Source organism: Neophocaena asiaeorientalis, unplaced genomic scaffold (genome assembly GCF_003031525.2).
Source record: "Neophocaena asiaeorientalis asiaeorientalis breed wild unplaced genomic scaffold, Neophocaena_asiaeorientalis_V1.1 scaffold119, whole genome shotgun sequence".
NCBI lineage: Eukaryota > Metazoa > Chordata > Mammalia > Artiodactyla > Phocoenidae > Neophocaena > Neophocaena asiaeorientalis.
In genome coordinates, this window is record NW_020175821.1 from 10,462,398 (window position 1) to 10,476,912 (window position 14,515).

At 43.0% G+C, this 14,515-nt stretch overlaps 1 protein-coding gene across 3 annotated transcripts in view; it reads right to left on the bottom strand.

The window, feature by feature from the left end:
- Positions 1-14,515, bottom strand: part of RGL1 (ral guanine nucleotide dissociation stimulator like 1) — a 271,255-nt gene that overhangs the window by 114,177 nt on the left and 142,563 nt on the right. The window contains exons 1-2 of one of the 3 annotated variants that reach the window (XM_024732468.1): positions 14,366-14,509; positions 13,294-13,404 (exon numbers count right to left, since the gene is read on the bottom strand). The exons of 1 other annotated variant lie outside the window; for it this stretch is intronic. In XM_024732468.1, coding sequence (XP_024588236.1) covers positions 13,294-13,404; positions 14,366-14,392 — 138 coding nt within the window. In that variant the 5' untranslated portion in view covers positions 14,393-14,509. Of the gene's footprint in view, positions 1-13,293; positions 13,405-14,365; positions 14,510-14,515 lie in introns of those variants that run through there. One more of the 3 variants, XM_024732467.1, reaches the window with a different exon arrangement.

A 14,515-nucleotide genomic window follows, 5' to 3' on the forward strand; every position in this document is an offset into this window, starting at 1 on the left:
AACTATGTTAAAACGTGCGCCTGTGAACGAAGATTGGAAGATAAAAAGCAAAAGTTTAAAGAACTGTGTTACTGCGGTAGAATTATGGGTGATTTTTTTCTCTTCTTGTAAAAATAACGTGTACAATATTGTGGCATCACTCTTTTAAGAATAATATTGTTTTGAAAAGGTTCTTCCCTCTTTTCCAAAGCAAACATGTATGCCATTGAATCCCTATAAAAAGAAAAGGGTAAGGATAACATGCTTGGATAAAAGGCAAGAAGGACCAGAAGCAGTCAGAAAACTTGACCCTGACAGAGCCAATTACACTGGGACAGTCTGACGGGAAACACCTAACGACAGCTGGACTGCCAAAAACTTCTAGCGTAGGCTTTACGTTTTGCCTGAAGTAGAAATTTAAGAGTTAAGAATGTAAGACCACATAGCAGAGGAAACTTTGAGAGGGTGAGAGAGCAAAAGCAGCTGAATTTTACTAACGAAAACTGAAAAGTCTACAGATACTATTGTGTTATATAATAGAGTATAATTTATGCCACTTTTTAAAAAACCCCCTCTTGCCAATGAATTCTGGTAAGAGGAGCACACCCCAGAAAGTGCCGTACACAACAAGCCTGCCCCCAAAATCTCAGAGAAGCAGCTTCACCATTATGTGCATAACCCTAGGGGTTATGAGCATAAAGGGTGTCAGATCCCTTTACAAAGATGTGCTCTACAGAACAAAGCCAAAGTGGTTTGATACTGGGTTAATACAAGCTTGAAGCAAATTGCAGCCCCTCAGATAAGAGACCAAATAAAATATGTGAAAACCCTAAGTAAAACAACTTTGGAATCCAAAGCAGAATTGGGTTCTCAGAGGTCTATCCCTGACTCATGATTCAAACCTGTATGTCACCAAGAAGCTTACGGATTAACTTTAAATACCATGTTATTCTCCCTATAGAGGTCACCATAATAGTTCAACCAATTTTCATAAGATCATGAAATGTGTAGAAAAAAAGCAATGCTGACAAAAATGAGGCAAAAGCAGCATTTTTCCTTTTTTGTCTTGTGTCATCAGTTGAAGTATAAAATACAAATTAGATTTAGCTCATTTATTCAATATTTTCCTTTTTGTTTCAAAGAATGCGATTTATATTACCAAATGGCCAAAAAAAAAAAAAGTCATGAAGACACATGTTTTATAATAGAGATTAGGTCAAACAACTTGTAAGATTCTTACTGAATACTGACTATGGCTTGGACATGGTTCCAGGTGATGGGAATATGAAGATTGATTAAAGATGGTCCCACCCCCTGCCCTTGAGAAGCTCAAATGAACAGGGCAAAGTGAAACATTTTTTTTTAAAAAAAGGATACAATGTGACAAGTGCTGTAATAGAGCTTTTCCTAAAGTGCTAAGATGACCCAGATAAAAGGATAATTATTCCCAAAGAGGGATCAGGGAAAGTAGAAGAGTACAGATGACATTTGAGCTGGGACTTGAAAGGTAAGTAGTTTATCAGTCAATCAGTGAACAGAAAAGCACTGCAAGCTGATACAATAGCATATGCAGTGACAGGAGGAGGAGAGAGCTGCATATAAACGTGGACTTCACTGTGGATGATGAAATCTACAACTCTATATTTTCAACTAAGAATAGGGCTAGTTCTTTCAATGGAGACATAACCACATAGGGAGCTGGAGGGTCAGAGAGATGGAAGGAAAACTTTTAAGCTTTCATCTGCCACATAGAAGAGTATCATCAACCCTGTTGCTGTAACTCTTAGCAAAATAGGGAGTTCAGGTTAGGGATGGGGGCTGAAATCAGAGCTGCTGCCATCAGCACTTTGCGGCCCGGTCATCTAAAGTTTTACAAGGCTTTATCCCTCGAGCAGACACTCATTTGTGGATTGTCTAGGTCAACAATGGATAGAAAGTCATTTTTGTAAAGAATATCATAATCCTTCAATGCTAAACAAAGAATGTTCACGAAGAAACACTTGAATCAACGTTAGCTCCCTGAGAAACACTCGTGTGGGAGCAAAGCGGCAGCAGGACCTTCCAGGATACCCACAGCAGCGTGATGGGTGAAAGCTGGTCCTGGGCCCAGCTGATCTCGGCCCCACTGCTTTGCACATAGATGATGTTACACAAGCGCCTTGAGTCAGTGTGTAAGATCCCTTCTTTTGTTCCACATACAGAGTCAGCACACACAGGGAGGATTCAGTGTCTGTCAGTAACACTTAACGTGAGCAAATCACTTATTCAGCATCTTTGTGCAAGGAATTTAATTTTTCAATTACAGTTCGGAGTACGAGGGTCAGTTAGCCCCACAAGTCAGCTGAGAACAGGCGTAAATAACAGAGAATGGATGCAGGAGTCTGAGTATCCTGAGAGAATAGGAAAGGATCTTACGATACTCAGGGGGGACCCTATATGAATAGAAGAAAGGCCAAGTTCGTGGGCAAGAAGCCAGAGACCCCGGAGACTATTTTTAATCCAGAAGAAGGACAGGAAGGAACAGGAACAAAACAAGGAACTCACACAGGAGAAATGGAAAGCAAGAAGGAAGCAACTGTAATAAGCAAATGGAAAGACGGTGAGAAAAATAGATAATAAAACTAAAATTGTATTCCTAACAGGGAAGCCAGGAACACCATAAGAAAAGGCTGAAAGAGAGAAGAGAACCCAAAAAGCAACAAGAGGACTGACTACTCAAAGGAAGTATTTTAAATGCCTGCATCTTATGAGGGTCAGTGTGGGCTGGTTGGTAACATTTTGCCTATGGCATTAGGTCATGAGTTCAAGTCCCACATCAGGATTTGGCCTAAAACCAAGTGCTGATTTTCCAGCAGCTCTGACAGGCTGGAAGCACTTTCCATTCCTGGGCACATTAACTTTACTATCCTTCTCTGCAACAAATTAAAAGTACCCCAAAGAAAGGGAGAATCAAAGAGAATCAACAGCCACTATCTCAAAACAAAACAAAACAAAATCATACTGGAGAGGGAATAAGAAAATAAAGAGAAAGTAGGATGTTTTCATATGCAAGATATTTACTGCATTTGTCTTTAGAATCCTGTGAGTATGGGATATTTGTTCCCACATCCCATCTATTGAGAGAAGCCATCTCTGCACTTTCAATGCACCAAGAATACTACTAGTAACAGTGGTCATGACGGAGGAAACACTACTCCTTGCTGAGCATGAAGATATCATTAGGTAATCAGCAAGTAGGAAGAAAAAAATATAGAAACGATTCCCACTGGGATGAGGGAAGAAAGGCAGGACTAATGAACAGACCATATGCCAATCACGCACTTAGGTGGTGAGAAGGAAAAAAAAAAAACGGCCTTACAGTTAAATAAGAATATCCTTGTATTTGTATAATAATTTACATATTAAAAAGTACTTTGATATACATTAACTCATATGATCCTCACAAAACCCACGGGCAGAACGATTATCCCCATTTCACAGATGATGAAAGTGAAGATTTAGAAAGTCCTGTGACATTGTGAAAGCCACAACCTCGGGAGCAATTCAGCACAGTCCTAGTTTGGGGCTCAAGTACTGCATTAGCTAATCAACATGCAGCCCAATGAGAAATTTTACCTTTACTTGAACTTGTGAAAACACAATTTACTCACATCCTAAATTATGCCCAACGAAGAATGACTAGCATAATGCTTGCCAGGCAATTTTTAGAAAGACTGTTTCCTACCTTCCCATTTTTCAGGCAGAAATGGCAAATACAGGAGACAGAATACAGCCTGTTGTTAACTAGTACAATATTTTTAAAGCATAAAAATCAGAACACCGACAAATTAACTATACAGGAAAACTGAAGGAATTTGAAATGCGAAATACTGGAGCCCAGGCAATCATCATCTTTCACTGTACAGGCAGCCAGACAGAGAAAACACGACAACAGATATTACTTCTAATAAACAAGGATTACTAAACCCTGCCACGGCCCTTCCTCCCAGACGTGCAAAATGAGAAAGGGATGTCAGGAACATAAAGCCTCTCTAAGACCGTGTCTCAATCAAGCGGTCTGGATTCTACACAACCACAAGCGTCCAGGGCGGAACCACGCCTCTGCAAGATTCCACCATGGGGTTCAAAGAGGACCCAGATGGTGGGGTCCCGATGAGAGCCCCACCACTCAGTGAGGGAGGGCAGACCATACCCTAGGTTCTGCGCCAAGCACCTTACACACACAACTCACTCCTCACGGTAACTCTGTCCAGAGAGGACTGCTCATCTCCTCCCTTTCCAGGTGAGGAACTCGGGCTGAGAGAGGTTAAGTAACTTCAGAGCCGTACTTCAAGTAGCCGCACACAGGGCAGAGGCCAGCTCTGGATTCACACCTGTCTGGCTCCAAAGCATAGGTTACCTCCCTCTACTGGCGCTCCTGCTGGAAACACCCGTGAAAAGAAAGAGCAAATAGGAGGTGCCGTCTCCTACAAAGGCCCCCAGCCAGGAGAAAGAACCCCAGCCACGCCCTGATGCCTCTGGGCCCTGTTAATTCTTGGTTAGGTTGCAAAACAGATACGCTCATCAGATACGCTCATTGTGTTGTGTCATTAGGAGAAGTCAGCATTTGGATAGAAAACAGCAAATGTTTTCCCTGTGCTCCACAAACTAACCCAATGCTTCCGATTTCCTGAATTATCTATTTGGGAGTATCAGTCACCTCAATAAAGAATTTCAAGTATTCCAATTTTAATTAGAAAAGTCATGACTGTAAAGCATTTTATTTTTAGCCAATGTCTAACCCAGTTTCAATTATTTTTACCTATATCCATTACATGTACTTTTGTTAGACAGAAATTGTCCACAGATTCTAGCTCTGTCACCAGCAGTGACAGCATGAGAAGAGCATCTGACTAGAAAAGAGCTGCTGCCAAGAAAGTTGCCAAGAGCCTCAGTTGATATTACCTACCAAAGACATCCTACTTTTAGCAGAAACACTTTGTTTCTGGCCTTCAAATTATCTTTAGAATGATGAAGCTGGAAGGACTCAGCCTTGGCTTTGCTTTTATAAAAGATGAAAATGGGTACTAAAATCGGCAGGAAACAAAATAAAGGGGGAAAGTTGAATTGCTCAATTCCTTGCTGAAAGAGCAAACAAACAGAGAATGTCTGGGGGAGTTAACATGGGATGAGATTAACTGTGTGGAAATGAATTCAAATGAATGGACCACAGATGGCACAAACAATTATACTAGAAAATGTAGGGTAATGACTCTGTGAGTGTGGAAGGATATACAGAACCAACAACAACACGCCATCCCACTCCCAACCACCACCGTTATTATCCTTGGAAGTCAGTCATACACGGCATGACATAAAGGAGAAGACGGCTTTGAGGAACCAAGCTAGGCAGAAACCCCATTTATCAGACCACGATACACAGCCACACTGGTGAAAAGGCACAGGTATTTCTACAGTGTTAAGCCCAAAGGATCAGTGGTAAATGACATGCCTCTCTCTCTGCACAAGACTAACTGGGCTTCCTCCAAGAAGGTGTCTTCTACCTAATGTAGTCTTGTCCTACCTTTATTCCTTCATTCCTCCCTCTATTTGTATCCTTTTATAAACTGAAGACAGTTCTTAAACAGAAGAAAGTTAATCAATCACAATAATGACACAAGGGAAACCAAGCAAAACATAACAAAGTCAGACTTTGATCAGTTATATAGAAGAGGTCACGAGATGACATTAGAAAGATGCACCAAATCCTAAAAAACGTGATATGAAAAGACATTTTAACTTATGGTGTACGTGTGTCTATGTGTGTGTGTAAGAGAGAAAGACTGAAATTGTGGAAGCGGTAAACTAAGGAAGAATTAGATCTTATCAACTTTTTTCTTCTGTACAAGTGGAGTCAGCAATCAGAGTGAGCCTCTAAGAGCACCAATGCCAGCACCCAGGATAAACAGTTTCAGATAGGGTTTAAAGACGTTGAGGAGGAAGAGGAAAAAAGACCAGGACGCCTAACCATAAAATTTCTTGCGTCCCTAACAACACAATTATAAGTGTAACCGCTGTTGTCTAAAATACAACTCTGTAATCATAGTCCTGTGGGTTCCATATTTATTCTCTCTCCATGGCATACAGATTCAATCTGTTTAGTTTGTAAGGAAACAGAAGACTTTAGAAGGAAAAGAAAAAAAAAAAAAACAAAAAACAAAACCAGAAACCACCAGCTCTCCAAAGTGCTCTGGAATCTGAGAAGCAAGCAGTGCTTGCTGCCCCGTTCATGAGCCTGAACTGAGATTCGTCTCTGGACAGGACACAGCAGGCATGCCTGGATCTGGTCTGCAGGGCCTGCTGACAGGAAAGGAGGCATTTGCTAGTGTTTACATGGAGCAAGGCTGCCTTGAAGTCCCCAGGACATTTCATCCAATAAGAAGAGGATGGCGCTGACCCCAGAAAGCCAGAAGGCTTTTGACCTGCTCTTTGAAACCAGGGTGGTTAAGATCCACGCCTGCCAGGCCTCCTCTCGTCACCCTCCACTCCCACCACTGTCCCACCTCTCCCTGCACTCTCCCCCAGCCACCCTCTTTGTTCCGCTGCCCCAGTTTCATCTGGATCCTCATTCCTTTCCTCACTTCATGACCACTTTTGCCTCCTCCCCTAGTCTGGCTCCTTCCCGATGCATCCACCCGTCAGCTGTCAGTCATCTTTCTCAAATGCAAATCTGATCACCCCACTCAGCTGAAGCCCCTTTAGTGCTGACTATAGAGCATTGAGGACCAAGCAGATTCTACAGCTTAGCACAGACATGGCTCTAGTCTTGCTCTCTGGCCTCCTTTCCCATCAGTCCTCCAGCAGGGGCCCTTCCCCCTTCCCCCTTCCCCAGGCTGAGCCTCACACAGGGCTCTCATCTCTGGCCCCCATGCTTTTCCCCATGCTGTGCTCTCTGACTGGAATGCCTGTCTCCTGTGCCCCACACACCCTCATTTAACTCTTATCATCCGTCAACTCTCCACTAAAGGGCCCTTCTTCCGTGCAGCCTTCCCGGAGTGCCCACTCCCCACTCCCATCTGATTTATATGCCACCCTTTGGGGTTCCCCTAACACCCAGTGCAGATCTCTCACACGGCACTGATCACACCTACCACAGTATATGGTAATTAGCTTACGTTCCTGTCTCCCCTACTACCTGAAATTTCCTTAAGAACAAGGGGTGTCTTGCTTTACTTTGGATTCCCAAGATTTAACGTGGTGTCTGGCATAAAGTAGGCTGTTGATGAATAAATGAATCCTATCGAAGGTGAGGTTAGCAGACTCAAATGCAGATGACAGAACCATACAGAGATAGGCCACAGCAGCCAGGGAGTTCACAGTGGCTGTTTCACTAGCAAACAACCCAGAAACTGCCCCGAACTCCAGATTCCAAATCAACTCTGTGGGGATAACCACACCCATCAGCAATCCAGACACGAGCTAAGCTGAGCTTCTCTCACAGAATAAAGCTACATTCCGCATCTCCCCCCATTTAACCAATACTTTCCTTGCTTCGTTTACAGAAATCTTTTTTTTTTTCTGTAAAAAGTATATCTTGGTAGAAACTTAAACGTTTGATTTATGTCAGCTTATTACTGCATATTTTAATGTAAAATGTATAAGACAGTCACTACAAGATTCTGATTACGTAGAAGGGGGATACGTACAAGGATATGCATGCCACGGACAAAGGAAACTAAAATTAGTGGGATGGGGCAGTGGTGAATTCCAGCTAAAGGGGAAAGTACATCGACTTCATTGCTCTACTTTTCTTTCTAAATTTAAAACTCCAGGAAATTTTTCTTTATGCTTTTACAGAAATAAAAAAGAAATAGGCTTACAATATTAATTTAACAGCATGTATACTTTAAGCATAAGGAATTAATGTGACTCATAGTTACGCTGTTATGTATTTGCTGGGGGCAGACATGTATCTTGCACTCAGCTGAGTGGCCCCAGGATTGCTGAACTGAAATGGATGTTCTTGGGTTCCATGCTAAATATTCCTTACACAGACCCCCAAAGATTCTGAAAGCAGTGAAGGACTTAACATAATAACGATAGCTCAGGCAATTGAAACTGACCGTATTTTCTTGATTGGTGTACAGCACACGCTGTACTATTGGATTATTTTAGAAACGTGTTCCCAAGGTCAAAATGAAAAATATATCAGTTGCTTCATTTACAGAGGTTGCTAAATTTTGGAACTTACTTTCTAAAGCCTAAATTAAACATTCCGATAGACAGGAATAATGCAACCCCAGGGCCTGTATTCCTAGATGAAAACAAGGATGACAGACTGTAAACTGAGGGCTCCTCTAGGGCTTATCTCCTTACAATTCTAAAACCCTCGCTCCTGAGCGCTCTGACCATACATAATGGTAACGCTTGCCAACACTAACTTGTGCATTGCCTTTCTTTCTTCAACGTTCAATACTATCCGACCGCTCGCCTTTAAAAGGCACTGGGGGATTGTCTAGTTAATTCACTGCCATGATTTTTTTGTTGTTGTTAAAATGAATAATCACTACCTTTGTTTGTGCCCTGCTTTGTTACAGAAAGGATGTAAGATAGCTGTAATCATTAGCTAATTAGTTTTTCTCACTCCCATGCACCGCTCCTTTTCTTTATAAGCTAACATCTTCATGCTGATTTGGGTTTAAATGAGGAGTAACCATACATTCAGATTTATCAAGACAATATTTGCCTCGCAGAAAGGCATGAAGCTTGAGCCGCTCATTCAACAAACACTTACTGAGTGTCTGCCAACTAGATGGCCATAGTTCTCACTTCACGGAGCTTACAGTCTAATGGGAAATACAAATAAACAGGCAATTACAACAGAGTGAGGTAAACGCATCACAGACAGATAGAGAATGCTTCTGGAACGCGCAGAAGGGGTACCTCCTCCAGACTCGGGAGATCGGAGAAGCTTCCCAGAAGTGAAGTTCGCCGAAACTCAGGGAACTATGTGCCATTTAAAGGCAATATGGAGAGCAATGCCACGGAAACACCAGGTAGAGTCAATCCAAATAGTGCATCAAAGTGAGGTCAAACTTCTCCATTCAGATGTGACAAGTGGTTATCTTACCACTGCACTCATATAACCCACTGGGTTCTATGACAGATTTCCAGTCCCTTTTATTTCTAAATGCATTCTTTTTTCTCCTGTCCTATTTTACTATCTTTACCAGCCTCCCAGCTATCAAGTATTTCAATTCAAACCAACAAGGGCCTCTGTGGGAGATAGTGTGATAAATACAGGACGCAGGGCAGGGAGGCACTGGGGACCTCCCCACAAGGACCACGCAGCCACAGAAGCGCAGAACTGAGAAAACCACGTGACTATCCGCTGACCATTCCACTCCCCACAAACCTTGCAGAGGTGACCTGGCACTACCAATCCTGCTTGTGAAACAAATATCCCCACTTTGACTTTATCTTGGGTTTGATACATTTTTCTGAACCCTGAGGCTGCCATATTCCGAAGACAGCAAAATGGGCTCTTGACACTGAAGCCCCTTCCCTAACAGTGGGATCCTTTTCCTCTGTCCATTTGAGTATTCCTCCTAACATGGGACATTTCCTGCTTCCAGAGAATACTGGTATTTTCTTAAATTGCTTCTACACATCATTGTCAATGTACAATCACAATGCTGGAACCAAAGAAAAATAACTTTTCACCATTTGCTCTTCCAAAAATTACTCGAAATTTTTCAACAAGCTAATTGAATGGTTGGATAAAATTACTTTTTTTTTTTTAAAATGTTGGGAGTAGGAGTTTATTAATTAATTTCTTTATTTTTGCTGTGTTGGGTCTTCGCTTCTGTGCGAGGGCTTTCTCTAGTTGTGGCAAGCGGGGGCCACTCTTCATCGCGGTGCACAGGCCTCTCACTATCGCGGCCTCTCTTGTTGCGGAGCACAGGCTCCAGACGCGCAGGCTCAGTACTTGTGGCTCACGGGCCTAGTTGCTCCGCGGCATGTGGGATCCTCCCAGACCAGGGCTCGAACCCGTGTCCCCTGCATTAGCAGGCAGATTCTCAACCACTGCGCCACCAGGGAAGCCCTGATAAAATTACTTTTTAATGTCTCTTCCAGTCCTGAGATTTTATGATTCTCTGACATAATCAGAACCATTTTTCCTTGAGGAAATAATATTTCAATAATATTTAGTTTTTCAAAGTTGCCCAACATAACCTCACAGAGATGCAGCTGCTGTATCAGTAAGTCCAGCCTGGTCGTTGGTTGAATATTTTACGATCAAAGACAGGGTTTTTCTTCAAAAGATCAACTGAACACAGAATCTCACAAACAAAACAAAAAAGAATGTCCCAAATGTTTTTGGATTGTATGGCACTTCACATGTAAGGATGTGCAATTATTTTGCTATCATTCCCAAACTGGATCTTAATTGTTTTGTGATCTGAGTACTAGAAACTACAAACATGGCACTCAGTCACTTAGGCTTTTCGACATGTAGTGAGAGTCGTGCCCACCCTCAGGTGCTACATAAGCTCACACGTCTTTGGTGTACGACCCTTTATACACTCAAGATGGAGAGCTTATCATAAGATACACAGATACACATCTTCACAACAAATGTCTCAATTTGCAGCTCAAGTTATCATTCAAAACATAAAGAAAAGAAAGGTGTGTCGCTCAAGTCTTGCAGCAGCTGCAGTATCTAGGGGGGAAAGTACATCATAAGCATCCTTGTTCTTCTGAGTTGAAGTTCTCTTCCACCACTATGGAAACAGCCTTAGGGTCCCAGGCAGCTCTCAACAGCAAGGAACTAAACATCTGGGTTCAAATCCAGCCTCTACCACTTCCTAGCTGTGTGACCCTGGCAAGCAATTTAATCTCTCTGGACCTTTATTCCTAATGTGGAAAGAAAGAGATAATCACAATACTACCTTCCTCAGAAATTGTTGTCATATTTCGATATACCCTCACCTCACTTCAGTCTCTAGTTCACTCTAAAACCAGTTGCTCTGACATGCGGAATATGGTCAACAATATTGCAATAACTTTGTATGGGGACAAATGGTTACTAGGCTTATCATGGTGATCACTTCACAGCTAATGCAAATGGCAAATCATTATGCAGTACACCTGAAACTAACATCAGAGTGTACGTCAACTATATTTCAATAATAAGTCACTAAATAAAATGGTTGCTTTGAAGAATTTTGAAAGGGTTACTGGAAAAACAAATATAGAGAAGCCACTCACGGCCTAAAGAGAAAGGCTTTGTAATTGCTATGGCTCGATTGGTTGAGTCACATTTAATTAAATCTGGAATTTCCAAGGACAAAAACAGTGCTTCCCAACAGGACACCTAAGATAAGAAAACAAGGGGATCTGGGTTGGAGAGTCCCTAGGAACTGGCTTCTGAGGACAGATTCCTCCATCAACTAGAAGCAATCTTTTTACATATTTCCCTCTTGATATTTTAGCTCTACCGCTAAATCCAGGGTGAACCAACTCTGAAATCTGTATAAATATGAGAACTCTGGGAGAGGGGGAGAGAAGAGGAGTCCAGTGAATGGAACAGTCAGTGAGAATAACTAAATAACTGGGAGCATCTAAATGAACCATACTTCGTGTGTTTGGGACCTCCAGAGTTAACCCCTCCATTTCTCCATGACTTACTCATTCACTGCTATTGTGTTTGGCCAAAAACTTAAAACTGTCGCCCAAGCAACATCAGTCTTACTATAAAAGAGGGACAACCTGGCATCAGAAAATGTAATGACCTTTTTGAAGGCAGCTGCTTCAGAACTTGTGAATCATTTTGAAATACTCAGGCCAAACCACATCAATACCACATTTAAATAAAATGCAATAAATACAACCACCAAAAACAAAATGCTGACTTGTCAGAACTCTAGTTCTGCTTTTCCTATCAGGTCTGGCTGGTGATACACCTAATTAACTTCAAAATCATATTCCAAGTAAGGTACCTACTGGATAAGTGAAGACCTCAGGTTTTCAAAGGAAAGGTTCCGACCTCTCCAGAGCACACCTGCAGATGCCACTAACAATTTACCGCCCTAGTGGGCGGTACCTCAACCCCAAGTACGGAGCATGAAGGGCCTGACTTGCAACAGCTGGGGAAGCCCAAAGCAGTGAACGCCTGTGTCAGCAGCCCAGCAGACCCAGGGCAGAGGAAATCACTGCTGCTGGCCATCCTGCCTTAAACTCCAGGAATTGCAAGTCACGTGCTGCCTCTAGTCTTAACACAAAGTCCTGGGTAGTTTTGTTTCCTGTCCTCCTTCACACCCGACCTTTGATTTCTGCTCAAAAAACGGAATTTTCTGAAACCCAAAGCCAGTAAAGATTGGATGCCAGTGCATAATCTTCATTGCTCTCAAGCCCATCAGCTGTGAAGCCTCAATATGGCCAAAGTAAGGCCAGGTGAAAGCACACTCCATCCTCTCTGTTCGCCTACCACTATGTTCTTTTCTCAAGGCTTTTTGTGTCATCTGTCACTGCTCTCTGCTGATTACTTCTACCTCCAGATGAAGAATTCCTTCGTTCTTCCACATGAGGATGTTTGCCCAAGCAGCGCTGTTTGCCCGAGCTTTCCATTCCTCACATCCCCTTTAGCTGGGATATGTTGAAGGATCCATTAGGAGGTAATGAATAACTCACATTATCTCACCCATCACTTTAAAATCTCAGTGGAAAAAAACCTCGTTTATGGAAGCTGTGTTTCTCCAAAGACCCAGGCCTCTACGCGTTCTACGCATGAAGTCGTGGGCACCAAGCATGCATTTGCCTCCTCGTAGGCTCTGGAAAGGATGAACAGTGGGAAATCTGCCATCCCCCATAGGAGGCAGATTTGGAATGTCAGGTCCCCTGAGCACACTGGGTACTTGGTAAAGGGACAGGAGTAGGAGAGGGGCTGTCAGCATCAAGAGCGGGGAAGACAGAGAGAGAAAAGGATGCCATCTGGGCAAAATGGCTCTCGTCTAACACAGTGCTATTTTTTGGTCCTGTTACTGTGTCACTTTCTGCCACTCCACTCCCACTTTATTTGTCAAATACCTCAAGATGTTTCTAAGAGGTTCTGAATTATTGATAAACCTAAGGGAGATGCTTTGGAAAACAGTAAGTACAAAAAGAGACCGGTACTGCTAGTGCAAGCACTTGGTCATTGGTGGTTTCCTTTTTAAGGCCAAAAGAGAAGAAGAAAAAAAAAAAAAAAAGCCTGCCTCTGCTAAATAATAATGATATTCACAGAACAAGAGACACTGCAAGTCCAAAGTTCACAATCTCTCCAGCTTTACTCACCCCTAGCCATCTTGCTCCTTTATTGGCAGCCTGTTGAATCTGGACTCTTTTGAGGGTGACATGGTACACAGCTCCTTCCTCTACCTCTTCACCCCAGTCCTGAATCGAGCTCTGCCAGGAGATGGGACAAAGAAAGAAAAAGAGTATTTTTTTTTTTCCTCTCCGCTAACCACAATCTATCCCAGCTGCTTTGCTGCTTACACCAGCACTCAGGGCATAAGATGGGCTGTTCAAAATAAATATTACAATCAGAGGAACACAAGACACATTTGCGATAGAGGGAATGCTGAGATTTTCTTGGCCCCCAGCCCTTTCCTGATATCAGGATCCCCGGGCTTTTCCATTTAGTTATTTTTCCTAGACTCACTCACATATCTTAAATAGTTTTTTAAAGTCTTTTTTTTTCTTCTTCTTCTTAAAGAAAGTGGGGTTTAGTCCTGATTAACTTTTCCTCCTCAAGTGAGAGGAAAAATAATTCATTTGCAGAAAAAGGTTGTCCTTTTATAAGTGGCTCCGTTATTCGAGCAAACTACATTTTAAACTCTGCCACAAACAAGTGTTTAAAGTGCCAAGAGTGCTCGCTCCTTTGGAGTGAAATGCTTCGCATGTCTTTTTCTCCTCTTATTGTTTTGGAACCCACAAAGTTAGCGGGAGGTAGAAAGTTTTCATTTCCGTCAAATAATCTGGCATGTGCAGAAAAAGCAACACGTCAACTGTGTGCAGCGACCCCCTGGGTTTCCCTAAACTCGAAGTTTGTGTTGTTTAAAGAGCCGCTGGGACACAGAAGCGCTCCGCGGTTCACCCAGACTCACAGTCCTTTTGCCTTAAAAGTTTTCCTTTGCTGACACACATCTGCCCAGACACACCAAAGGCAACTGCTGAGAAAGTATGGCTTAAAGGGAGAAGACACGCAGAGAGGAAGGCGTAGAAAGCCAAGGGAGAAAGCTTTAGCTCTCAAGTCTGGAATCGGATTGCTCCGTTCACTCCGAGTGAGTCCAAAACCCGCCCAGGGAAAGCGGGAGGAGATTCCCCACCAGAGCAGCCTCGGGAGAAGGCAGAGAGTTCTCGTTACCATTTTAGCTTGCCAAAGCAATTTCATTCTCAGTTTTCTCTCCGGTGTGTGGACGCGGCATGATGCGCCCTGCTCCCAGGCGAACGCAGTCCCCGCCCGGCTCAGCCACGGCGCCTCCAGCCCCGGCCCCGCGCGGCCGCCGCCCACCCA